Source organism: Amphiura filiformis, chromosome 1 (genome assembly GCF_039555335.1).
Source record: "Amphiura filiformis chromosome 1, Afil_fr2py, whole genome shotgun sequence".
Lineage (NCBI taxonomy): Eukaryota > Metazoa > Echinodermata > Ophiuroidea > Amphilepidida > Amphiuridae > Amphiura > Amphiura filiformis.
The window spans coordinates 60,399,990-60,427,532 of NC_092628.1; the positions used below are offsets into that span (position 1 = coordinate 60,399,990).

A 27,543-nucleotide genomic window follows, 5' to 3' on the forward strand; every position below is an offset into this window, starting at 1 on the left:
CCAAAATCTCACATGGCCCTTTCCACCCAGGTTACCGAGGAAGCTAAAGATTCAGTTTGAAGTCTTGTAGTGAATCACTCAGATCATATGACATTGCATTAGAATTTCATCCCCATGTTATACTAACACATATTAGCACTCAGGGGTAATTATCTAAACCAAAGGTTTCCAACTATTCTTCAGAATGCAACTCCATTTCTTCAAAGTCAGACCACTTGCGATGGCATTAGTGTGACCACTGCACTACCTACCTTGTCATTCAATGCCTCTTGTGCTAGCATTAATTTCTTTCTTTCTGATTCTACCTGCATCTTCTCAGTTTCCAGCTGTCTTTCCAATGCACCTTTTTCTCTTTGGCTATCTTCTAGAGCTTTTAGATAGGTTTGCCGCTGGCTATCAGCTTGAGCAAGCTCCCTGAAAAAAATAATATATAGGGAATATCAAAGAGATATAATTTACACAGAATGAAGGATAACTTCATATGAAGTTAATGAAAATAATAATGGCTACAATGTATAATCACTTATCAACTAGTCCCAACTTAGTGCTATACAAAAATCTTATAATCATTCTTTTTAACTTTTCATGACTTCTTATACATTCACATTTGACCCTTCCATACTACATATGTACCTGTGTTTATTTTCTTCCAAAGATTCTACTTTTGCCTTCTCCATCTCCAAAGCTGCTGCTAGTCGTGACTTCTCCTGTCTCATCAAAGCAAGCTGAGATTCTAATGAGGCTAACTTGGACCCAGCCTCAAGGGCACTTTCTGTCACCATACGCTCCTTCTCAGTAGCAGAGGCTAGCTGGCTTTGGCTGTCTGCAAGGCGTTCTGTGAGGCTACGTTCAACCTGTTCCCATGTTGATGACTGGGCATTGAAATTGGATTGGAGATTTTCAATTTGACGCAGCAGTGGACGGGTAGCTGTAGAGTTAATCATAGTTGGCATTAGTATTTGATAAATGGAACTTTACAACACATTGAATACTATTCATAACTTTACAAATTGAATTCTATGAGTTGTCTTTCTATCAGGACACTTGGATATTATACTGAAGTGTCCGACTACAAAAATGCTATATGTGACCGTCCACGACGAAACGCTTGTAAAGTCGGCCTCCGGTCAATTTTGTTTTATTTTGTATTTAAAAAATATATATCATAAGCTTCAAAATGATATATCATTTGACTTTAAAAGATATCCAGAAGCGGAGTTATGGTTAGTTGAACTTTGCTCCTTCAGCAAAAGGTACCTTATTTTGATGCTACATATTTCTATTTTTCCACATTGCTGGTAATAAATATCAAACAGTCATAATTGGTGGTCACTTCAATTCATCTCCAAGTCAACGAGGTTCAGGAATGTCCTCTTATTGTTAATTGTTGGTTATCCCACCACTCGAACAGGATTTAGCCAAAGCAAACAAAGACTAGAGGTATTTATGAATTCTATACATAGGTTTAGCTTATTATCCTCTTCAGCAATAAGACATGTCGCACCAAATCAAGGTACATACGTATATAACCTTTATGCACATTTTGCACTGTAACTCAGAATACAATTTGCCAATTTTACGAGTGGTTTGTGATGGACGGTCAGTCGGTCACATATGCTTTTGGTCCCTACTTCTGTGATTTCTTTCTTTGTGGATATGATGTTTTTACATTTGAGTGTGCCTTGCCGGTGTCTTACCTGCTGTAACACTTTGAGTTAACTCTTGATTGCGTGATTCAGCTTCTTGTAACCTCATTTGAAGATCAGAAATTTCTTGCCTAAGTGTTTCTTCTTTCCTTCCGTACTGTTGTTCTGAACGACCCAAGGTCATCTGCAGATCACTAACCTGAAAATCAAATAATAGTTTTGACTTATGAAAGATATATCTCTCATATAATAAATGACAATTGTACAAGTGCTGCCTTTTGCTGTTTCTTTATAATAATGTATTACATGTAGGGGTGGATATCTGAACACAGACTTTTTGGAATTAAAAACACAGGTGATCAATTAATTACAGACCAAGTTTTGGTCTAATTGTTTAACATGGGGTCTCAGGAATGTTGATGGTATGTGCTGTGCGTCGAGCATACATGAGTGTAAACACAGAAGTGATAAACAATCACAATGATTGGCTGATCAATGGTCATGACAACATGACAGCTGACCCATTTGTCATTGGCACGTAGAAGGTGAAGGATCATCACCCTCGTGTACCCGGACCACGTAAGTATTAACAAATTTACTTTATTCCTATCAAAAGTAAATCTTAGGCCTTGTGTCAAGTAAGCAACAACACAGGTGAATACTGATAACATCTGAAAGTGCCCATAGTTGAGTAAATTTAAACCTTTTTCAGTAGGGTTGAGCTATAATCGTCATAATATGTTTGTTCTTGTGAATATTACATAAAGCCTCTTACCTGTAAAAGCAGACCTTCATGACCCCTCCTTGCCTCTTGTTGAGATCTTTCCAAGGCTAGTCGTAACTCTTCTTTGGCATTCATTTCTACACTTAATGCTGTCTCCTGTGCTCTACTGTCCTTAGCTGCTAATTTCTTGTGGAGCTCTGCAATCTCCCTGTTATAAGCAAAGAAAAGGGGGTAATACTGGGTTATCATTAAAGAGGCACTTCGTGATCCACAGCCACATCCCCTCAACTTACTCCAAAAAAAATTGAGATTTATATAACATCAGAAACTGCACAATGATTTTGTTTTTTGCTGATTTAGTCGTTTGACAAAGATATATCAGAAAATTTGGGTTTTGGGGCTGTTGCCAGCCTGTAATTACAACACAGTATAGCCTATGGGTCATTTATGTGCAACTCACAAATTTAATGTCAGAATCAACTGAATGTTTAGAAATACCGGTAAGCTTTAAAAAAAAAAGATAAAATCACAAAATATGCAAGTTACCTGCCAAAACAATTAGCTACATTTCTTAAAAAGAGCATATCTTCAAAAGTTGTGAGCCAATTGAAATATTTTGTTCGGTTTATTAAAGGTTTCTTTACATACCAAAATATATTTGATCAACTTTTTTTAGAAGGACACCATGTACCCTAAATCTGTGAAGAATGTGACACTTCGCAAATTATGTCACACCAGCTCAACCTTTTACACCTTGTTTGTTTCAAATTGACAACATGATTGAAAACAGAAGCATAAAACAAGATGTTTTGATGTCTCTTTCATATAAGCATTTCAGGTTTCCTACACCCTTAATCTATGAAGAATGTGAGATTTGGCCATTTCTGTTAAGAAATAGTCTTCCTAAACATTCCAGCTCTCAGCTCACCTCCCAACTTCTTACACATCATATTTTTTGCTACTTTAACTGGAACAATTACTCTATTTTTCGTTACTTACTTGTAAGATCCATCTAGAGCATTCTGTACACTACGAGCCTTTTCTTTAGCGTCCTCTCCATTTCACTTCTGGTATAGTTCAACTCTTTGTCTTGTTGCTCAACAGCTGTGTTTAACTTCTTTATAGAGTCTGTATGGAGGAGAAAAAAATTACTTGTAGAATAATAATATTACTAAGACATTGTCAGGTCAGATATTATTCATTTGATACATTTTTGAAATGTAAAATTTCTGTCTTCCTCTTCAGACAAAATTTCCCGATTTCCAGCATGCAAAATTTGCTTGTATGAAAATTTTGCTAATTTTGTGAGTGACACAGTCTAGCAAAATTTGCACGCAGGCAATTTTAGAAAATTGGTTGATTTTGCAAAAATAACATGTGGCAAAATTTATGATTTTTTTAAAAAACATGACAGTTATGTGCCGCAAAAATATTGGTGCTTTAAAGTAAACTGCTTACATTTTATAGGAATGTCAAAACATGAAAAATAAAATAAAACACTTATGTTGATATACAAGTTACTTTAGCAAGGTACTTATAAATCATTGATTACTAACCTTTCTGTTGTTTCTCTATCTCTTCTTTAGCATCCAAGACTTCTTCCAGATGTTTTAATCTTTCAAGGGATTCATCCAACTCTTTCCTAAAGATTAAGGGATGACAAAATATTGATTTACAATAGATTCTAGTGTTGACATTGGCAAGTTTTTTGCGTATTGAATAAGAGAATTTGCTCATCTTTCGGCATGGTCATGCACATCTGCATCTGGGACCATATGGTTTCATCAGGTGCTCTCTTCTAAATTGGGTAGCATGTGTGTTATAGAACCAAAGTCCTTTTTTTTTGTTAAATGCAGCCTGTACCCCTATATCCCATGCAGCTCCCCTAGCAGCTGTCTCACACTACATCTCCTTATCAAGGATGCCCGATAAAGTCATCATCATCAGTCAGCTGCGGCGCAGGCTACTACAAGCTTTCTACAAGTCAGGTGGTTCCAAATGCAATATATTGAACATAATATAGTTACCAACTACTATTCTTCTATGTGTGAAACTGGATGAATAATCAACACCACATTAAGGAAGTATTTGTTGTCTTTGAATTCTGGTTTTATGTATTCTGTGGTATGCCTACTGTGTTACCAAAATAAATACCACTAATTACTACTGAACTTACTTTTGAGATTTCAGAAGCGATTCATTGTCTTTCTCTTTAACCCTGAGTTTCTTGATGATGTTTGAGTTTTGTAACTGTTGTTTGGAGAGCTTCTCACCCTCAGCAAGCAATTCTTGTATCTGCCCATCTTTCTCCTCCAGCAATTGTTTGGATTGATCACTGGTATTGCTACAATAAAGGTAATACAAAAACAAAGAATGTGAGGATATTCATGTAAAATAATTTGTTCACTCCTATTGTTTACATGAACAGATTGCAGTTATATATATCGTAGTTAGATAAGGGAACAACCCAAAAGTCCTATAAACGAAAGTCCTTTTGTTAGGGAGAGAAGGTCAAAAACTCTGATTATGTTTGTAAAAAAAGTAGTTAAAACATCGGTCAAAGTTGATCTTTTATTAAGGATTTGATATATAATTTCAAAATGTTGGTATTTTCTGAAGTACGATATTGACATTTTACAGTGTTTGCTTCAAAATGATTTCAAATCAATATAGAGTGCAGTACTCACAACCTACAACTTGTAAGTTCATTTTTACAGCAGCTGTACCGCACTTTGATTCTTTTTTATTAGAAAATCCAGCAAGTCCTATCTTTTTTTTTTCGTGCCAAAAAAGGAATGAAAAAAAGTATTTTATAATAAAATAAGAAAATCTGTTTCTTCCATAAACATGGTCAATATCCTATTTTCGCACCTCTTCCACAACCCCATCCACCACATCAATATTTGCCACTTAGAGGGGAGGGGTTAGCATTTTAACAAAAGGACTTTCATTTAAAGGACTTCATTAAACTTTTGGGTTGTTCCCCATTAGAGAGTATGTATCTTTGAAGAACTAAAAAATAATAATTTAACAGAATTAGTTGTTCTAGCAGAATTTAAATGAAGCAAGTCTTTTTTATCCTAGGATTAAACAAATTTCTTGTTTCTTGTTTTATCCTTGGGATTAACCCTAATTTCCCTGTGTTTTTTTTTTTTTTTGGCAATGGGATAGGAAAGGAGGAAGAAATAAACAGAAAAGATGAATAAAGACATTTGTTTCCCTCGGGATTCAACTCCCTGACCCCCATATGCCAAGCAGTCAATTGGCGACCTGGTGTTTTGCTGGCCCGGCAAAAGAAACCGTGCATATATGACTTAAGTGATTGCGTCATCACATCGCCGGGGGATGCATGTATAAGGTCATGTTTTTTATACTGGGCACCTAAAAAGGGTGGCTCTGTTGCATTCTTACTCATCAAGACATGTTTACATGTATGTCGTTTATTTATTTGATGTTTATTATGAGCTTGTCTGGTACTATTTTGTACCTTAGACATTGGCCTTTCAATTTCTGAAACAAAAATTTCTGATTTTCATTTGTACTAATTACTGCAACTCGTTCAGGCTAATTAGTCAGGGGTGGCTCATGTGATGGAGGATCATGTGGTGGAGGATCACAATGCTGTACAATGGTGATCCTCCGCCACATATTCTTCAATAAACATTATTGATGGATTTCTATTTTCTACTTGTTTCTGTACTTGATCTCGGCTAAATAATATCATGTTTAGCATTCATTGCCTCAGTATTTGTTAATTAGACAATTACAATTTACTAATTACTTGTTGCTACACTAATAAAGTTCATTGACCTCTATGCATTTGAATAGGGATTTAATGTATGGAACATTCAAAAGGGTGCTACGGGCAAACAAAACATGATAAAAGGCTCAAATTTCTTAAGCAGACCTTGGCTGTGATCCTCTTTACTTTAGTAAACTAAAAACTAGTAAAACATAGAAGGTTTGCGACAAATCTGAAAGAGCGCCCTCACACTCAATTTTGGTCCAAAAAGTCAATTTTTACAAAAACGCGTTGTCGAATTCTTTTTTAACTTTCAAAATTGGATTGTTGAGCTTATTTTACATCTAGTTACATACCTCAATCATGAAAATTTGCCTTTCCAGTGCCAAATAAGGTATGTTTTGAAGAAATTTATATAAATATAGATAGATTTTTGACAACCCTGTATCTACATTTTGAATTACTTGACCGCCATAAGTTCCATATGACTGGGTGGGCAATTAAGTTAGCTATTTTAAACATTTGTCAAATTTTTACATTATCGATGTACGTCGGGGTGACACCCCTAACTGAATTAATATTTTCATCCTTATTTTGCTTGTTACACCCTGTATATTTTATGGGCCACCCTGTATAATGACTCCCATTGTTTCGTTTCTGAAATCATCCGAGTATATGCTCTCAGAATATATACTTTAATTTAAACATGTGATTCGCTTGAAAAATACACATGCAACGCAATTGGTGCCCAACATAAAAAACATGACCATAAGCATAAAGTAGTGGATTTTATTGGATGATGGATCAGGAAGGGTTTGGGTTAAACAAGATACAGTAGTCTTATTTACATGAAACTGTCAAACTACATAGGCAAAAGAATTGAGAAGAAATACAAAGCATGTACTTACTTTTTGGCAATGTCTTTATTAAGTTGCTGTACTTCTTTCCTGGCTGTATCTCTTTCCTGAGGTAAAACAAATTAATACAAGGCATCACATTTATTCTGTTATGTTGAACTCACATTTTCCAACTAATTTCAACACTACATACAAACATTAAGTGCTATCAATGTGCTAGGGATTGTAGACACTGCATGTCCCCAAAGAGAAGTAGCATACACATATCAGAATTGTAAATCCCTGGACTTCACTTGTTGTACATGATCCTAGGCCACAATGCCACAAGGTAGCAGCATCTATTAAATATGTATAATACTCTAAATTTGGAAATCCTCATTAATTGAGTATCATACATTCATATCAATCTTACCTTCATGGCTGCTTGTAGTTTCTTTTCCATAGATGCGATCCGTTGTGTGAATTCCTCAGTTAGTGCCGACAAATCTTGCATTTCACTCTCACGAGCACTCTCTGACTGCTGCAGTTGACTGCAATGATCAAAATATAGTGTTGATTTCAATCTAGAATTACAAGCACACATCTTCAAATTCTCCCTCTGGCTGGAATCAGCATAACAATTATTCAAAGAATGATGCCCAGATCAAGGAAATCAGAACAATAATAGAGTAAACAAACTGTTACATAACCAAAGTTGCTGCTGCAAAAGTTTGTAATTAAGAAGGATATTTGCCTCCAATTATTTTCAGTATCAATATTATTCAATGCATAAATAAATATTACAAAACATGAGTGCTAAGATTTACCACCAACTGTAAATTGTTTTCTTTGATGTAACAACAATACTTTGCAAACATTCAAACAATAATTTGTAAAACTTGTAGCTGCCATTTAGGTTAATTTGGATAGTCTGCTGTTTTCTCTTTCATTGACTTTTTTTTTTTCTTTCATCTTTTATCTTTAAACTTTATTTTCCAATAGAATCACACAAGGCATAATGAGAAACAGTTTGCAGTGTCTGGAATTGTGTTTACTCTGAAACAGATCACTTTCTAATGACCTCATAAATATGTTAATTTCTGTGTACTGACTTTTGTAGTATTCAACTTTCCAAGGACATAATCAAAATGAACTATTCTCATATGCTTGAAATAAGATGTATTTAATTACAATATATATGTGTAAACGTCAACGTGTGCGGTCACCTGCAAATTTTCATTTCCCCTTCTTGTTTTGTTTATATTTCTTGATTCCCCACATCCTTCACAGATACGGCAGGCTTATATTTTTAGTGGTTTAGCTGTTCTACCACACAAGTAACACAATATACATTGTATGTTCTAGTTCACAAAATTTGAAGTTATTATGGGAAAGTTACATCCAGTACAACAGCTTCATCTCGTCTTTAAATGGAGGAATGTATAAAGTCCATGTTTTTTCTATTTAATTTTGTGATCAACACATTCAATGTACCTTGCAAGTTTTAGTTACAGAAGAATGCATGATGGGAAGTACAATGTATGCGATAAAAATGTCAACTCACACAAGAAAAATGTTCTAATATCATATTTTACCATAAAACACAGATTAATAAAGATTACTTCAAGACTACAAAAAATGTACTCCTTTCAAGATCAAGATTCTAAGGGAAATGTGATACATTGTAAGTGACTTATATTACAATATTAAAAGTTAAGAATATTAATGACTATAAAGGGGACTTCTGGGTCTGTCAATAAACTACAATAAATTAATGAAATCTCCAGAAAATACCTCCAGTTGATTGGATTGAAAGAGTGAGTGTGGCCTTATTAGTGACATGCAAACCATTGCCACTTACATTTCTATTTCAGATCAATTATATATTTACAAAGTATAAAGAAACTTACTTTCTTAGTATGTTAGTTGTTTCTGTGAGGTCCATATTTTGTTTACTAAGGGACAAAATTTGAGCTTCTCTTGCTTGCATCACCTCAGCCATTTCAGCTAGTTTCTGTTAGAAAATGGAACAAAAATAACATTTTGTACTCTAAAATCAAATGAATGAAAAACAAATACAACCAAACCAAACTCTCATACTGCTACACACCTAATAATAAGTCTATTGGCAGATTTGATTCAATGTCTGAAGAAGAAGGAATGTTATGAAGTCATCATACTGATTTAGTAAAATATTTCTGCCAGTTTGTAAACTTTCATTTATTAGATCTAATGTTTGTTGAGATATACATGTAGGTCGACATGATGGCAGACACATCAATTAGCATTATATAATGTACATGTATGACTGTACATGTGTGACAGCAATCAATACTTAACAACAGGTGTTGTATTTCATCCCATAGATAATTTAATGTGCAATGAAACAATACACCAATTTCCAGGAAAATACATCACAATTTTTTTGGAATAAAATTTTTTTTTAAAACCAAATGCAGCACACCCTAATCTGTTTATTGGACCTAACTGACAATAAAAGTCCAATATTGATATTTGACACAAGTCTACACTATTTTGCAAACCTATCGCAATGGCTAGCCTATTGCATAAAATTATATAATTACGCCTGTGTCATGTGATGCTACCCAGATTGATCGGCGAATGAGGTGCTGATAATGTGATTCAATTATCAAATCAGAACTGGCTTCATGTTCATGCCATAAACTGTGCCAAATTGGGCACACAAAGATCTTTGCAATAGGTGTAAGCTTTCAGAATCTTGAGTACATGTACAATAGGCTAAGATATTACTCTTAATGTTAACTATTTTATGTTCATTTTTAATAATTGGTTATCAAATAGAACAAAAATTGTGTTTGATAAAAATTAGACTGCACAGACTGATATTAGACTTGTGTACAAATTTTAATTGATGGTCACAGCATACAAAAAAACCACCTTAGGTCCAACTAAAGGATTATGATTGCTATGTTTTATTTGGCAGAACAGATATATGTTTTTGTTAAATCAAGCAAATTATTAGTATTGTTACTGGAATCAAGAGTAAGTACCAGGGCATAATTTAGTTTCACAATTTTGCATAGCAAAATTGTGACAAAGTTTCATTTGTATGGCAATAATTCTGTATACAGCAATGACATAAGTTTGTGTGATTGCATAGCAATTTGGCTAGATTGTGTAGCAAAATGTGACGCGATACCGGTTATATTATGCCCTGGTAAGTACTAATGTTAATTTATACCAGGTGACAGATATTTGATCATGTATTTATGTAAAATTGATTAGTAGTGTCATTAAATTTAAAGAATGCTATCTGAAAATGATCCCACATCAAACTTAGGTAACAGAAAATAATGCCATATTATTGAAATTTAATACTGCTTGTAAACTTTTTTTTTAATGTCATGAATGCTTGTTTGTATTTATATCGTTTGATATTATGCTTCTTGATAATGGAAAAAAACAACCAGAATTAGTGACCAAGTACACAAATGGATAGAAAATATGTGCAATTCATACGATAATATTTACAGATTTTTAATCACAATGTTTTTCAGTACCGGTATTTATAGATTTTTACAGATTATAGATTTTTACAATATTTACAGATTTTTAATCACAATGTTTTTTAGTACCGGTACTATTCATAGTAAGTGCATGCTTAATACTAGTTAATTAACATCCATAGCATTCTGCAAACACCACACATACAACTCATTTTAATTATTTAGTAAATTACAGTGAATTGCTACAATGCAGGAAGATTGACTTTTTCTCTGAACTAGGCCTGGCAAAAGGAAGTTTTGTCATTTGGAGAGTAATTCACTGATTTTCATTCATTCAACTTTATTTTACCATGCAAGCCCAAATCAACCAGAAGTGCATAAAAAGTGCGTAAGAAAGTATGGAAAGTTTACATGGGAAATTTTAGCTTATATTCCCATGATATACAGGTGTGGCATAGGTACAAATATGTAGAAAATCACAACTCTGGATTTTATACACAGAAATTCAAAACAATGAAATCCACCTTTAAACACTCAAAATGGTTTTTTTTTGTTCCAATAACTATGAACAGACCATACATTTCCTTGCCAACTGAAGTACTGTATTTAATTTTGAAGGAAAAACATTCCTACTGGTTGACTGACAGACACTTCTAATATAAGTTAACTACCAACCCAAAATTGAAAATCCAGAAACATACACAAGATCTGTGCCAAGGGATGAACCATTCGAATTTCAGGGGGTATGAAGTCAGGACATGCTATTTGCTCCACATTTCACAAAATAGACCCATGAAAAATATTGTCAAAGGCAAAAATTACTTGCATGGCTACATTTAGTTGATTCTGTTTAAAATAGCAATTATAATTAAAAAAATATTTTGATTGTTTGTTTTTTTAACTTGGGTGTTCTTTTTTGTGGGTGAAGTTGTGGTTTGTTTTTTGGCCAAGTGGGCAAAGATTTTGGGGTTTGATTTGACTCTGTCTCCCACTTAAAAATTAAAACCACCTTAAAGTCAAATGGTGCATCCACAAATTTTTTACAGAATTACTAATACTACCCTCACATGTGCAAAGTTGTAAACACAAACACTCATTCAGGGGACAATAAACACTCCTTTCAAAATCCAGAAATATTGAACATACCTGATCATCTTTGTGGGTCTGTCAAATGAAGGTAAAACACCAAATATGAAAAATAACCCCACAAACAATTCCTTGACATGTAACAACAACATGCATTGCATTCATGGTGTACACATAATGGAAGCAAAACTATATGCATGTACACTGTTAAAACAGGTAACTTTTCTCCAAAGGCTAATTTCAACATTCACATGGTACATGTACATCTCTACAGTAAGAATTTCATTTGAATGAACACAGCATGACAAATGCATGCGTACACTGGAAGTGAATTCAACTCACTCATTCCTGAATGATTAGTTTTTCCAGCAATGTATTTCATCGGTTCGATCAGGTTTTTTTCACCCTGCCCACATTTTGCCTTCAAAATACAATCACGTATTGCTGTGTTCATTCAAACAAAATTCTTACTGAAAATTTTTGGGGTGGGGTGACAAAGTTGCAGGACTCACAAAATATTATTTTGAGATGCTAAAACTAGCACATCTAGGAAAACATTGAACTCATTTGCACTTTGGTATTAAAATTACAAATACACAAATTATTATTTTTTTCACAATATACGAATTATACAGGGACAAATCTCAGATAGAGAGGACCCCAATCAGTCTCCTTACATGTATACATTGTTTTACACTAAGCACTTCAGCCTTTGCATGTAGCTCTGTGTATGTATCTCTGTTGGAGTAAGGTAACTTTCTATGGAACTTAAGTCTGTAGCTAATAGCTATACCATTTTTTACCCTAATGTGGCAGTCGTATCAGTGCGCATTTCATTGGGCGCAGCTTCAGGTAGTTAACGGACAATCAAAGACGCCAAGATATATGCTTTCGGCTCTACAAGCAAAAACAGCTGCCTCAACATGTTGACATCACTGCCACATCAGGGTGAAAAAATTAGGATTATAACCTATGAGGGAAATTGAAACCTAGTTAAATTTGCATACCTTGAGAAGTTTTTCAGTTTGTAATGGATTCTGATTTGATGGTGTTACATCTCCTGTTGGTGTAGAATCCTTGTTAGCTGTCACTGAATCCTTATCTGATGATGAATCTAAGAGCAAAATCAACAAACTGTCAACTTTTAAATGAACTTTTAAATGTGATTAGTTATTATATTTGAGTCACAAATTTTTCATAAAATGTTTTATAAACACTGAATATTTTAACAAAAACATTTGTAGCTCAAGTAGCGTGTGCTTCATTTCATTATTATTTGTTTGTTTGTTTTTTCATTATTTTTTATTTATTACATAGCTTCCAACTTGTAACATCCTGCATTTTTATAGTTATCAATCCAAAACTGAAAAATATTTGGGACCATTTAGTGCCAGATGCTACCAATTAACAAATTCCCACCCTCTCATCAACTCATTTGACCTGGTGCCAATAACCACATGGCTTATGGATACTGATGACATTTTCAATCAATCCGATTGACAACAATCTCAATATTTACTTGGATATAAATGTGCAATTAATAGCATGTGTTGAAAATACCAGTGTATAATCATTCCATCGTCTACACAAGCTTACTGTGCAAAAGGTAATGTTATAATTAATTGTTTGTATCTTATGTGTTTCCCTCTTACAGATCTGGTGGGGTTTAGTGATGCATGAGTAATCAAGAACAGTAGATAGATTAGTCAAGAACAGTACCCCTTCAAGTGAGAGCCTAACATAAAGATAGTTTATACAAGAGACTTTAGAACTGTAACAAGATACTTATCAGTCATTTCTCATGGTAGCAGAGCAAGGTTGCTAAAGGACAAGATGACTGAAAAGAAAGATAACAAGTTTCTAACCCCACCAGTGTGGAACTGTGAAACCACATCATATGAAGACTGGAAATTTGATGTCCAACTGTGGACACAATTCACCAAGACTGAAAAGAAAAGACAAGGATTTGCTGTCTACAGTGGACTACCAAACGCCAAAGGCGCCAACGAGAAAGTGAGACTGGCCATGCAAAAGCGATGAGATCAAAATTGATGAGGAGAATGCTGTGACTCAGCTTTTTACCATATTAGACAAGTGGTTCAAGAAAGATGATCTTAGTGTGATATGTGAGGCATGGTGTATGTATAAAAATACTGTGAAGAAAGACTCAGATTCTATGGACCAGTTTCTCAATGAATATGAGAAGCAAGTAAAGGAACTGAAGAAGCAAGGAATCACGTTGCCTGATGTAGTTCTGGCCATGCAGCTTATCGACAGTGCTGGTCTAGATAAAAAAGGATAAGCAGATTGTCCTTACTGCAGTGGATTATACCAAGAAAGATGAGATGTATGAACAAATGAAGAAGGCCCTTAGAAAATTCTTTGGGGAACAAGGAATGCCCCTCAGACAGAGATTTAAGGAAGTGGCCATTAAAGATGAGCCAGTGTATATGGCAGAGTCAGATGAAGCATACTTTACAAGAAGTAGAGGTAGTAGCCGTGGAGGAAGAGCTAGAGGATACAGCCGTCGTGGTGGTTGGTATGGACGAAGTGGAAGTTATGGCACTGGACATGGTGGAGGACAGAAATAGTCCCAAACAAAAATGTTTGGTAGACTCATAACCGGTGCGATCTTACCTTTCCGATGTTGATTAAGATACTTCTTGCATCGATCCCGAGATGCGGAAAAAACCAATAGTCATTTTGTCCCACATAAATGAATAAATAACAAAAACCCCCCGATCCCCCGGTGGACTCACCCAAAAGGTGACGTCACACCATATGATCGCCCTTATCCGACTTGGGATCCCCTACTCGGACCAAACTTGTAGGGGTGGCGGGGTCCGGGATAATCAACATCGGAAAGGTAAGATCGCACCGGTTATGAGTCTACCAAACATTTTTGTTTGGGACTAGACTCAGTACACCGGTCGATCTTACCGCTTTCGATGTTGATTAAGATACTTCTTGCATCAACATCTGAAAGATCGATCTAGCAAGTAACCGGACGGATGGAGGTACAAGATTGGTCAGCATCTGATCAGGGATCGGGGCGGTAACGATGGTTTTCGCGAGGTCAGAAAATATTTTCCCCAACGGTCGGGAAACAAAAAGACCACGCGATCACAGACATAAACCTCCTTACTTAATAAGTTTGGTGGTTAAGAATAGCGACACTGGTTCTTACCATGCTGAGTATTCTGTATAGTCTGAAAACCTGGTACCCGTACACCACCGTATTATGATCGCCGAACAATGTCCCGGTAAACCTCCCGCCCGTCTCTGATTACTAACGAACGGAAGTATCGTAGAGAAGGGCGAAGGTGGCTTCCGGGACACCGCCTGCTAGATCTCCTCAAGGGACAACCGAACGGTATACCCAAGATGATGAGATAGCTCAGTGTCGAGTGGGTCGTGGGACGCCGAAACCTTCGCGATCCCCGGACCCCACCAACACCTGGACCAGCCATTGCGACAGCGGCTGGGCGAAAGGCTCTGTAAGGGTGATGAATGCGGTCGTGAGTCCCTCGCAAGGCTTGTGTTGGAAGAAATAGTGCTGCAGCGCCTTTATCGGACACCCCAGCCTATCTTTGGCTTCAGCGAACCTTGCCCAACCCTGGGGATTGGAGAGGGACGAATGTCGGTATGCACCGCGCCCGTTCGTAGTCACGAGAACAGAGCGCCGAAACAGTGTCGCTCCAGTGTTTGTGAACACGGAAGCTAACCTCGAGACCGTGTGCAACTCAGCACCGCCGTCCCTAAGCCAACGCCAAACCGGAAAGCCATCTTGAGAGTTACGTATTTAAGCGTCGCTTTTGACGGAAGGTCAAAAGGGTGACTCTTAAAGTAATCTAAGACTGTGTTGGGATCCCTTAGGAGGATCACTTTCCTTTTTGGTAGACACTCGTTGAACATACCGTCGAGGCGTAGACTAATAAGGTAACCATCGGCTATGATAGTCGACCCGCCTCGAAACCTCGGTGAATGGAGAGGACAGCTGACTTATAGCTGGCCCCAGTGGCCCGCTGAAGTCTTGCTTGGAACTGTTCTGTCAGAAACTCCCGAACTAGCAGCACAGAGGCTCTAGCGGGAGAGCTATTTGTCTCATTGCACCAAGCGTAGTATGGAGCCAGACTCTGGCTATACGCACGGAGGGTAGACTTCGCGTCAGCCCGGCGATGAGAAAAACAGCTTCTGATGAAAAGTATCCTCCGCTGCGTGTTCCCTGGTAAGGGCCATGCAGCTAACTGCAGGTGCTCTAGTGATAGACTGGTACCTCCGCCCGGGCATCCGGAGTAGATCTGGTACTGGGAGTGCCAGCGGCCTTGCCGCTAGCAGAATGACAATGCAGTCTTCCCACCCGATCTTGGCCACCACCCTCATGAGTAGTGAGATCGGAGGGACTGCATAAGCTGTCATCCTCCCCAGTCTATGGACAGAGCGCCCACGGTGAATGCTTGGGGTCCGCGACCCTTGAGCAGTACACCGGCAGTGGATGATTGCGATGAGATGCGAACAGATCTTTCGAGGGGTGGTACATCCCTTGAAGATCGTCTGAGCGACTCTGCGGAGCAAGGGACCATTCTGCTGGTCCCGACACCCTTCCTCGTGACAGATTGTGCGCGAGGATGCTGGTGACGCCCGCGATGTGTATCGCTCTCATCGTAATCTGCCTGAACTTGCACCACCCTATCAGGTGTCGTGCATGCAGGCTCAATCGTGGTGGCCCGGAGTCCCCTTGTCTGTTGGGGTAGGCTACCACGGTTGTGCTATCCGTCAGGACAACGGTATGTGATTCCACGATCACCTCCTCGTAAGCGAGGGAGGTTGATGTGAAACTCTGTCTCTATGGCCCCCATAGGCCCGAGACGGAGTCTCGTGGATGTGGACCCCCAGCCCCGCTTTTGACGCTATGGTTGTCACCACGTGACCTACCGGGGTGCAGGAAACCTGACACCCTGGGTCAAATTGGGCTGATGGGTCCACCACCAGAGTTCCTCTCGCGCGATCTCCGACAACGGAACCGCGAGGGATCTTGGGTGACGACTCGGCCTGCAAGCAGGCTAGAAGGTGTAGTTGGGTAAGCCTAACGTGAAACGGCAGTACAGTACGAGGTCTACCATACTGGCCATTAGGCCTACCACCTTCATCCATGCCACAGCGGGTTTTGCCCGAGACTCGGCCAGGAGTCAGGCACACCGCACCATGTTAAATCACCGCCGGGTGAGAGCACCGCGAACCCCTCCGTGAGGGTGATCCGGCCCCTACAAATAGTGGTGTTCTGCGTCGGGACCACGCTGGACTTTTTGAGCTGATCAAAAATCCAGGGTCCCGCACCCACGGACTATCAACCCCATGAGACCCGTAGTCTTCAGTGGAGTGCGTCCGTGATATGAGCCAAACGTCCAGGTAGCAACTGATGTTTACACCCCTGTGCTTCAGGTACGCTGCCACCGCTCTGACCAAGAGTGTTAAACACCCTGGGAGAGATGGACAGGCGGATGGCCGGTATCAAAACTGGTAATTTTGATCCTGTACCTAGAAGCGCAGATGCCTCCGATCTTGAGAGGCGATTGGCATATGCAGATAGGCGTCCGAGAGATCTAGCGATGTTGTTCCCATGCCCCTGATGGGGCAGGCTAGCACCGAGGCGAGAGTCCCCATTCTGAACCTTTTGGGCCTGAAGAACGTGTTCAACAGCCTGCGGTTCCGGATGGGGCTCCCGGCGCCGGTCTTCCTTGGAGCCAATGGCTCCAAGATCACCCGTAGAACGGGGGGTAGACCGGGACAATCGCCCGCTTCGTGAGAAGCTGTGTGATCCCTGTCAGTAGTGCCCGACGCTGGGGGCCGTCTGACGGTACTACTGTGGACCTCTGAAATGTGCAGACGAATGTGGGGAGACCGGGTTGCCAGTCTGTAACCCCCACTCACCACTGACCATACCCAGGCGCTCAGAGAGATGGTTTCCCATCTCTGGGTGAAAGCCATAAGCGGTCGCCCACTGGGAGATCCCCTGTGGAAAAACCGCTGAGCCCCCAGGAATGCTCTGCCTAGCTTCCCTTGGAAGAGCGCTTGCTCTTCTTCGGGCTTGCCAGCTGATCCTGTGCTACCCTTGCGCCTCCCAGAAATGGGTGCTGCAGAGGTAGTGGGCTCGGGTACTGTTGGTGGTGCACGGCCTGCTGAAGTCGGAGCTCCTACCCATGGTAAGGGCAGTTTCCGACCTCTTCAGAGTGCTCCCGTTGGTAGCTTATTTGCACGGTCCTCCACCGTAGCGCAGAAGCATCCAAAGAGAAAAAGGACCCTGCCTTTCCATCGCGCTGAGCGATTGGAGTGGCAGGCCCCTCCCCCCGGCGCTGAGTGGACACCCTATGGGCTAGGCCCATGGAGCTCTCGTTGAGGCTAGCTGTTAGCACCGCTAATAGGCTCACCTCGCGGAACAGCTCAGATGTTGTCTGAGCGTGATACGCTTGACGACATCTGGGTCCCTCTCGGATCCCCTCAGGTAGGTCCCCGTGGTCCTCCCGCGTGACACGCAGAGGAAGCGTGCCAGCACGCGGCGCCATAGCTCTACTGAGCTCGACAGCCCCACGATATCTACCCGTGAGGTTTGCCGGGAATGAGAGTGCAGGCGTCCCCAGTGAGGAAGCAGCAGCTGAGCATCCTACTGAAAGGATCCTGGTCCTCCTCCATGGACTCCCCCTTAGGGGTGTCCGGAGGAAGATCAGTGCTGTTGCTCCCCTCGCGGGCAGCGGGGAAGGAGACTGTAGTGATGTCACTACCGGACTCAGCTTCCGACTCCTTTCCCTCGCCCACAGTAGCCGTATCATCTCCGATGATGACGGTAACTGAGGACGGGCATCTGAAAGCGGGTAAGAAGGCATAACCACTGTGTGGCTCGCCGACTACCTGCCAGCAGAAGAGGGAGTACTCCCGCAAGACCCTGAGGTATCCGCCATGGCACCACTGGGTCCGCAAGATGCTCTCGCAGCCGTCGCCCCCTAGCGCTAGCAGCACGGGCCTACCCTGATCAAGATCTGGGTTAGCTCCATGCCGGCTGGCCTGGTCAACAGCTGATGTTGGTACTGCGTGGCCATCGCTAGGCGACACTTGCCACGGTGCTAGGCCGTGGAAGAAACACCCTGCGGCGGGTACCACGGGCATACCCAGCCGGCAGCTGACCCTGAAAGGATCCGCCACCAGGGTAACCCCATGGTACTGCAGTACCAGCACCGCCTCCCCTTGTTGCCACAGAGACTGTGGCGACTAAAGCGGTGCTGCGGTACCGGTGCGGTATCAGCGTGGGTACCCGTGAGGGTTCCCAACTGTGGACCGCTGTACCCTCGCCACACTGCGTTCCCTGTTTGGGGATCAAGCTGTGTGCTGGCGTGGTACCGGCGCTGTACTAGCGTAGGTGCCCGTGAGGGCTCCCGGCTGTGTACCACTGTACCCATGCCTCACCGCGTTCCCCGCAAGGGGATCAAGCGCGTGTATGGGTACCCCGCTATACCGCTGTCCCTTGGCTAGAGGGAGCTTGCCTAGTACCACGGGTAGCTGAGCGTGCAGATACCTCGATCAATCACCTCGCCACCTGAATAGGCAGCGCCAATCAATGGAGCTATGCCCTGTTGATTTGACAGTGATCGATCAAGAGAGGGTAATTGACCCATTGACGGTAATGGATCACCCACGCTCCGCTGGCTCTCGAGGACATAAGTGGGTTGTTGATCAGCTAGGCTGTTCAAGCTACTTACTGTACCCTCTAGAGCTTCGCCTAAGGTCGCTGTGTGTGGCGGACCACTCACGGCAGCTATGGGCGGGTGCATAGCGGCTACCACTGAAGTCAAGCCGTAGCTCGCCTTTGTAGCTGCCACCGAATGCACCTGGGTCGCTGTCCCGTGAGAGACTGCGAGCCCAACCCCTGAATAATCGCCAGCCAGTCCCTGTGGACAGCCAGCAGCTATTCTAGGGCCCAGGGTATCACTCGGCGGTCCCGCCATGGAACGCTGCCGTGTGACAACCCCAGTTGGTTCTGCTAAGACTACACCCACAGCGTTAGCAGCGGTATCGTCTCTGTTGAACCCATGCATGCTAGGGTTCAACCCAGGCAAGCCCGGGTACCTTGCATGCTGCCCGTCGCTGGCTACTACTGTGGCTGTTTGAGCCTGTAGATATGCCTGCAACAGACGGGTGTCCTCCTGCTAAAAACCCGTGAGGATTTTCGCTAGAGGACTGGTATCCTCCTGCTACAAACCCGCTAGGGTTTTCGCTGGTGGTTACCGCTCTGCTGCCTGCTACTTTGCTCCGACGTATAGTCAGTGCTTTCGCTGGCTGCTGAGCCTTTGGACGCCGCTTAGCAGTCCTCGAAGGAACCGCCTGCTTGTCCGGGGACCGGAGCCCCTTAAGCAGACCTGCCATGACCCATAGGGGCTGTCACAGCAGAATCTACCGTATCGACTGGTATCCTCCTGCTGCAAAACCCGCTAGGGTTTTCGCTGGTGGTTACCGCTCTGCTGCCTGCTACTTTGCTCCGACATATAGTCAGTGCTTTCGCTGGCTGCTGAGCCTTTGGACGACGCTTAGCAGTCCTCGAAGGAACCGCTTGCTTGTCCGGGGACCGGAGCCCCTTAAGCAGACCTGCCATGACCCATAGGGGCTGTCACAGCAGAATCCACCGTGTCGACCTTACCAGTGCCCTTGGTAGATTTCTTCTTCGTCTTATGGCGATGACGGAGCCTATCCAAATCGTCAAGCTGGAACTCGGAGAGTCCTAAGCAAAAGAAAGACATCTAGAAGATCGTGAGCACTCCTGTGGGTGAAACAGAGCGGGTGTGGGTCCCGCCCGTCACCAGGGAAGGGCAAGCCCGACAGGGCCGAGGCGAAGCGAGGAGAAAGGGAGGGGGCACTACCCCCCAACACGCCGACTCAAGCCCAGTAAGCAAACCTGAGCACGGAGGCTGGTCGCTAACGTTAGTGGTAAAAGTAAGGACTGGCTAACTTTATTACTAAAATGTCAGACGGGTCCCTACCAATCCCCACCGTATGAATATCTGATTAACTCGTCTTTATTGGACGGTAATGAAGACATAACGATAGAGTAATCACCCTAACATAGCAACAATAACCTACCGTACATGAAATACAATGTGTATGTACAAACATCTATTGTAACTTACAGGCTGCAATGGTTGTTTTACGTGGGAAACAAAATGAATGGCGCCAACGAGCGGCCATTTTGAATTGCTCGTGTGTCCCGTGATACAAACGGAGGCACGATATGTAGCTAAGTTTTGGATCGTTTTTTGTCACTTTTTCGCCAGAAAATGCCGACAAAACTATCCTCAGCCAAACAATACCGGTTTGGTTTTACCTAAGGTGTGAAACTACAACCGATATCTCGCCTTTGGTCGAGAAATTGATACACAGTGCTATGAACAATCGATAGGCACGCCTGTGTCAGTCGGAGACCAAGGAGGATAAGGGCGATCATATGGTGTGACGTCACCTTTTGGGTGAGTCCACCGGGGATCGGGGTTTTTGTTATTTATTCATTTATGTGGGACAAAATGACTATTGGTTTTTTCCGCATCTCGGGATCGATGCAAGAAGTATCTTAATCAACATCGGAAACGGTAAGATCGACCGGTGTACTGAGTCTATGAAGCACAGACTGTTGGAAGTGCAGGTTTCCAACGTGGTAGAGGAACAGGAAGAGGAACATATAGAGGAAGAGGAAATACAACAAATGGTAATAGAAATCCACGTGATGAAGCTGGTAATTATTTGAAGTGCTTGGTATGTGAGTCCATTATGCACTTTAGAAGAGACTGTCCACATTTTAAGCGGAATCAGGAAGCAAGTGCCTTTGAAACATCAAATGTGGAGAAAGATGTTGAAGTTAGTGAAGCGTATAAAGTGAGTGACTATTCACATGAAGACAAACAGGTTCTCATGAGTGAGACAGCAAATGCTGCAGTCTTAGATAGTGCTTGCAGTAAGACTGTAGCAGGGAGAGAGTGGAAAGAGATGTATTTGGCATCACTGTCCTCAAGTGAGAGAAAGCAAGTGAAATTCCTGCCAGGTGGAACTACATTCAAATTTGGTGCAGGAAACAAGTTAGAGTCTACAGAAGGAATCGAGATTCCTTGTGACATTGGAGGACTAAAGACAACCGTGAAAACAGAAGTAGTTGATAGTGATATTCCCTTGTTACTTAGCAAGCCAGACATGAAAAGAATGGGATTCAAGCTAAACATGGAAAATGATACTCTAGAAGTCAATGGAAGATCTATTGAATTGGACACAACGTCCTCAGGACATTACTATGTTCCGCTGAAAGAATGTGAAGTGAAGATTGAGAAAGTTCACATGGTAGTTGAGCAGAAAACATGGAAAGAAAAGGAGACCATGATTCACAAACTCCACCGACAGTTTGCTCATCCATCAGCCAAGAGTTTGAAAGCTATCATGAGCAATGCTGATGCGCTTGATGAGGAGTGTGAGAAGCTTATTGAAGATATCAGTAAGAAGTGTGACGTTGCAAGAAGTTTAAGATGACGCCCCCACGACCTGTTGTGTCAATGCCCTTAGCTAGGCAGTTTAATGATGTGGTGGCTATGGATCTGAAGAAGTATGGAGATGTGTACTTCTTACATTTCATAGACCTGTTTACTAGGTTCAGTAAAAGTAAAGTGATCAGAAGGAAGTTGCCCAAAGTGATTGTGGAGAGTGTAGCAACGGAGTGGATAGCGGCTGGTTTCGATCCACCTAAGAAGTTTTTAGTGGACAATGGTGGTGAGTTCAATAATGAGGAATACAGAGAACTAGCAGAGCAGTTTAATATAGAAATTTGTGCCACTGCTGCTTATTCGCCATGGTCAAATGGCATATGTGAGAGAAATCATTACGTTGTAGACGTTTGCGTGCAGAAGATGATGGAAGAAGATCCTAGAATGGAACTAGATGTTGCTCTTGCTTGGGCAGTCAATGCTAAAAACAGCATGCAAAACCATCTTGGATATAGCCCCATCCAGCTTATGCTTGGTAAACACCCCAACCTTCCTTCAGTTATGGTCAACCAACCTCCAGGTTTAGAAGATGCAGAAGTTAGTGATACAGTAGTCAAGCATCTCAATGCATTACATGCTGCCAGAAGAGCTTTCACTAAAGCAGAATCGTCAGAGAGGATCAAAAGAGCATTGCGCCATAATGTAAGAGCATCAGAAGAGAAATTTGAGTCAGGAGATAGTGTGTTTTACAAGAGGGATGATAGCAATAGATGGCGAGGTCCAGGGCGAGTTATAGGTCAAGATGGGAAGGTTGTCTTCATTAGACATGGCAGCCAATTAATACGAGCGCAACATGCCGTGCAATAAAGGTGGACAGTGCGACAGAGAGTAAAGAGTTGAGAAGGCACAAACAGAGAGTTGATGGGATTATTGAAGATGAAGGAGCCAATCATCCTGAAGACAAGCAGATTATTGCTGATGTTGTGCTGGATGAAGATGATGATGATGATGAAAGTAGCTTTGAAGATGCCAGTGATGATGCACATGAATTGTGTGGTGATGAAGAGAGGCAAAGAGGACAGAGGTTGGAACAAATAGGATCCATGTCACAAAATCAAAATAAAGACATGGGATCACAGAAAGTGCCCAAAGTGAATGAAAGAATCAAATATCGCGTACAAGAAAGTGAGGAGTGGATTCATGCTCAAGTTTTAAGCAGAGGAGGAAAATCAAGTGGCAAAAATAAGTATTATGTCAATGTAATGAATGACACAGACAAACAGAAATTGGGAATGCATCTTGATAAACTTGAATATGAAGTTGTAGACGATGAAATCAGGGCAGAGATGAATAGTGAAAGTAGAGAAAAGGAAGATGGTATTAGTAGAGAAGAAGATAATGAAGAAGCAAATGTTGTCTTCATACCAATTAGTAACCATGGAAATCCTGAAGTCATCAATGCCAAAGAAAAGGAGTTAGAGAATTGGGCGCAATTTTGATGTATATGAAGAAGTACAGGACAGTGGCCAGAAGGCATTATCCACCCGTTGGGTGGTGACTGATAAATTTTCTCCTGATGGGAAGAAGCTTGTGAAAGCTAGACTTGTTGTGAGAGGATTTGAAGAGGAGGAGAAAGTTCAATCTGATTCTCCAACTGCAAGTAAGTCGACATTACGGATAGTGATGTCAGTGGCAGCAAGCGAAGGATGGAAGTGTGAGATGGTGGACATCAAAGCTGCATTCCTGCAGGGAAGGAAGCTTGAGAGAGATATATTTGTGATACCGCCTAATGAGGTGAAGGAAGATGGTTTGATATGGAAGCTAAACAAAGCAGCCTATGGTCTTGAGGATGCATCGCGTAACTGGTACTTCAGTGTGAAAGAGGAGCTTACTAAGTTGGGATGTGTACAGTCTGAGCTAGATAAAGCCTTATTTAGGTGGTACAAGAGTGGTAAATTAGAAGGTATCTTTGTAATGCATGTGGATGACTTTTTATTTGCTGGAACTGAAGAATTCAGCAAGAATGTCATTGAACCAATTGTGAAGAAATACAAGGTTGGCAAAAGACTGATTGACAACTTCAGATATTTGGGTCTAAACATGGTACAAGATGAGAACAGCAGTGTTAAGGTAAATCAGAATGACTATGCAGCAGAAATACAAGAAATTCCAATTTCTGCAAATAGAAAGAGTGACAGAGCATCTCCACTGAACAAGCATGAAATGCAAACGCTCAGAGCTACAGCTGGACAATTGAATTGGCTGGCCACACAAACCAGGCCAGATTTAAGTTATGATGCCTTGGAGCTGAATATGATGAAGCAGCATCCAACAGTAGAACAGTTAATGAGAGCTAACAAGGCTGTTCGTCAAGCCAAACGATTCCAAGAAGACACTTACTTTCCCAAGCTAGGCAGTTTCAGTGAATGGAAAATGGACGACTTCTGTGATGCCTCATGGGGCAATTTACCTGATGGCATCTCAAGTGCTCAAGGTCATGTGATATTTCTCACTGGACAACAACAAAGGAGCTGCCCACTATCATGGACATCTAACAAGATTAAGCGTAAGGTTTCCAGTACCTTGGCAGCAGAAACACTCGCAATGCATGATGCATTGGATGAGGCCACGTATCTTGGCAGTCTCATCACCGAGATATATAGTAATAACTATACAGTCAACAAGATACCCATTAATGTATACACAGATAACAGATCACTGCATCAGAACATTCACTCTACTAAGCAAGTGCATGAGAAAAGACTTCAGTATCAACATTGCAGAAACCGGAGGATGATCGCGAGGGAGAAGTACAATCCATTGAATGGGTCCAGAGTAGATTGCAACTAGCCGATGCACTGACAAAGAGAGGAGCAGACTCCCATAGACTGTTAGAAACATTTGCTACTGGAAAACTGATTGTTAATTAATCATTAAAATAATCTGGAACTGTAAAATCAGATTATAAAATACACCTTTATGCTGACAAATTCTCAGCTTAGCCAAATAACTTTGTAATAGTTTGACATTGCAGTTAAAGAGCTATATCAAGGAGATTAAGCTCAGTGGACAATGGACACTATGTTGTAAAATGTTTGACAAATTCTCAGCTTAGCCAAAAAACTTTGTCATAGTTTGACATCGCAGTTAAAGAGTTATATCAAGGAGATTAAGCTCATTGGACACTGGACAATATGTTGTAAAAATGGTTCATTTGGAGACTCTTAGTTAATGGACTTTATCGCATTTTATATGCTTTATTCTTTTGTTAATTCAATGTTAGTTTAGTCCTTCCAGATCATTAAACTTAAGAAACAAGGGGGAATATGTTATAATTAATTGTTTGTATCTTATGTGTTTCCCTCTTACAGATCTGGTGGGGTTTAGTGATGCATGAGTAATCAAGAACAGTAGATAGATTAGTCAAGAACAGTACCCCTTCAAGTAGAGCCTAACATAAAGATAGTTTATACAAGAGACTTTAGAACTGTAACAAGATACTTATCAGTCATTTCTCAGGTAATGGCCACTAAAAACTAGGGTTGCACCTTTGTTTGAAGCTCATACATGTACATGTACATGATCATGTTCCTGATAAGCACAGAAACATACAATGTACACCACACACAAAACCTCACCTTTGCTTTTCATTTCCCCTGCATCACTTCCTTTTCTAACTGCTCTGGGCGTTGCCTCGCTTTCCTTTCTCAAGCATTTAGCATCCTCATCTGGTCCTCCTGTTGGAGACAAGTCACTGTCAGGTGTAGGAGTTGATGTCCCTTCCTCTCGATTGCGATCTTCCACGCCCTCCCTACTTGAGGGAGCTGTGGATTTATCATCCTGATCTTCTGACTCTACATCAGCAGAGTAAGATGGCGAAGCTCTCTGAGGAGGAGAGAGTGGTGAATCTTGTGCACAATCTGTGTTAACATGGATACCACTATGTACACTATCTTGCATGTCATGAAAGCGCCCTTCTGATATGATGCTAAAGTCACTATCCGGACTCCTCTTGCCATTTGATGACGAAGAATAATGCTTTGGGGATTGGTTCTCAGGAGATGTTCTGGTATCATAGTTATAAAGAGATGACTGTTCACTACCTGTGCCTGTTTCATTGATGACAACAAAATCACTGTCACTTCTACTTGATGTTCTCTCATGACTAAGCATGTTATTTCCTATAGAATTTTCTGACTTGGAGTCTGTAGGGAGTCTGGTTGTTTCACTTGGTCTAACTCAGCATTCTCATCTGGTATTTCAAGCATTTCAGGTTCTTGAGATATGGTCATACCAGAGGAATCCATCTCATCTTTACTCTCCTGTTCCAATGTATCTTCAAGCTTTTGGGAATCATCAAGCTTTTCAGATTCATCGTTACTACATGTTGTGACTTCGTCTGCCTCTTTTTGAGACTCATCTTTGATCTGTTGTGTATCCTCAATAGTTTCTTCAATCGGTTCTACTTTTGCTACACTAATTTGTTCTGCTACAGCTTCTGAAGTCTCTTCTTTAATTTCAACCTTTTCTATTGGTTTTATATCTATTTTGCTACTTTCTTCAACAACCTCATCACGTTTACTCTCTTCCTTTTCCACCTCTTCATTTTTACTCTTTTCCTTTTCTACCTTGACACTTTCCTCTTTGGTTTTCACATTCTTAGCAGATGATTTCCCACTTGTTTTCAATCTCAAAGGTTTCCTCTGTCTCGACCTTTCGGAAGTAACAGGACTATCTTCATCATCTTCCTGTTCATCTTTTATGTCTCTATGAAGACTCCCAGGTAATTTTGTGACACCAAGTGACTTCTGCTTGGCTTGTGGCCTTCGTGACGATGGCCTGGTCTTTTTTGGAGGGTTGCTTTTCTCTGCTGTGACTGGCGCTGGTGAGGCTGCCGAGGCATCAAAGAATGAATTCCAGAAATTGTCACTGTCATCTTGGAATTTTTTGGTTGCTGGTGGTGTTGGGGTCTTAGGAGAGGGTGCTTCATTTCCTGTTGAGAAAAAATAAAATCAATATTCATTATTTCAATATTAAGGTTTCATAAAATGTGCAATAAATAATTCCTGTGTATACATACATTGAATGACATTTATCACTTTCTCTCCTGTGCTACAATTAAATGCTTGGTTTTCCACAAGCACATTTGGAAATAAATTCCAAGGGTCAACTTCTCAAAGTCGAGAGACTTTGACCCCCCCCCCCCATATTTTCATTAAACTTAAGAAATATGGTACTGGTCAGGGCTCCCACTAGCCTTCAAAAGCAACTGTAAAACCCGGTTTGAAAATGGGCGTTCCACTTAATGTTCAAGCTTGGGCAACAGGCCTCCTGATCGGTGGTATTGCATCACATCACATCTCAGTTTGATGCAAATATTTTTGGGGAGATGGGAGACCACTTATTTTCTTGCATTTTTCAAGATCTATATAAAGTTGAAACCCCTTCTGAAGAAATCTTCAAAATTTCATGAATCTATACTGTCTTAAAAATGAGCAAACTTTGGCTGTTCTGAA

General features: G+C 41.1%; 1 protein-coding gene across 1 annotated transcript in view; it reads right to left on the reverse strand.

Moving 5' to 3' along the window:
* The window catches only part of LOC140150073 (uncharacterized), a 34,245-nt gene that overhangs the window by 4,702 nt on the left and 2,000 nt on the right, over window positions 1-27,543 (reverse strand). Inside the window, 15 exon segments of the mRNA XM_072172078.1 lie at window positions 252-414; window positions 634-928; window positions 1,698-1,845; window positions 2,422-2,578; window positions 3,370-3,425; window positions 3,428-3,498; window positions 3,927-4,012; window positions 4,547-4,714; window positions 7,021-7,076; window positions 7,382-7,499; window positions 8,859-8,962; window positions 11,583-11,600; window positions 12,530-12,636; window positions 25,666-26,233; window positions 26,236-27,020. Coding sequence (XP_072028179.1) covers window positions 252-414; window positions 634-928; window positions 1,698-1,845; window positions 2,422-2,578; window positions 3,370-3,425; window positions 3,428-3,498; window positions 3,927-4,012; window positions 4,547-4,714; window positions 7,021-7,076; window positions 7,382-7,499; window positions 8,859-8,962; window positions 11,583-11,600; window positions 12,530-12,636; window positions 25,666-26,233; window positions 26,236-27,020 — 2,900 coding nt within the window.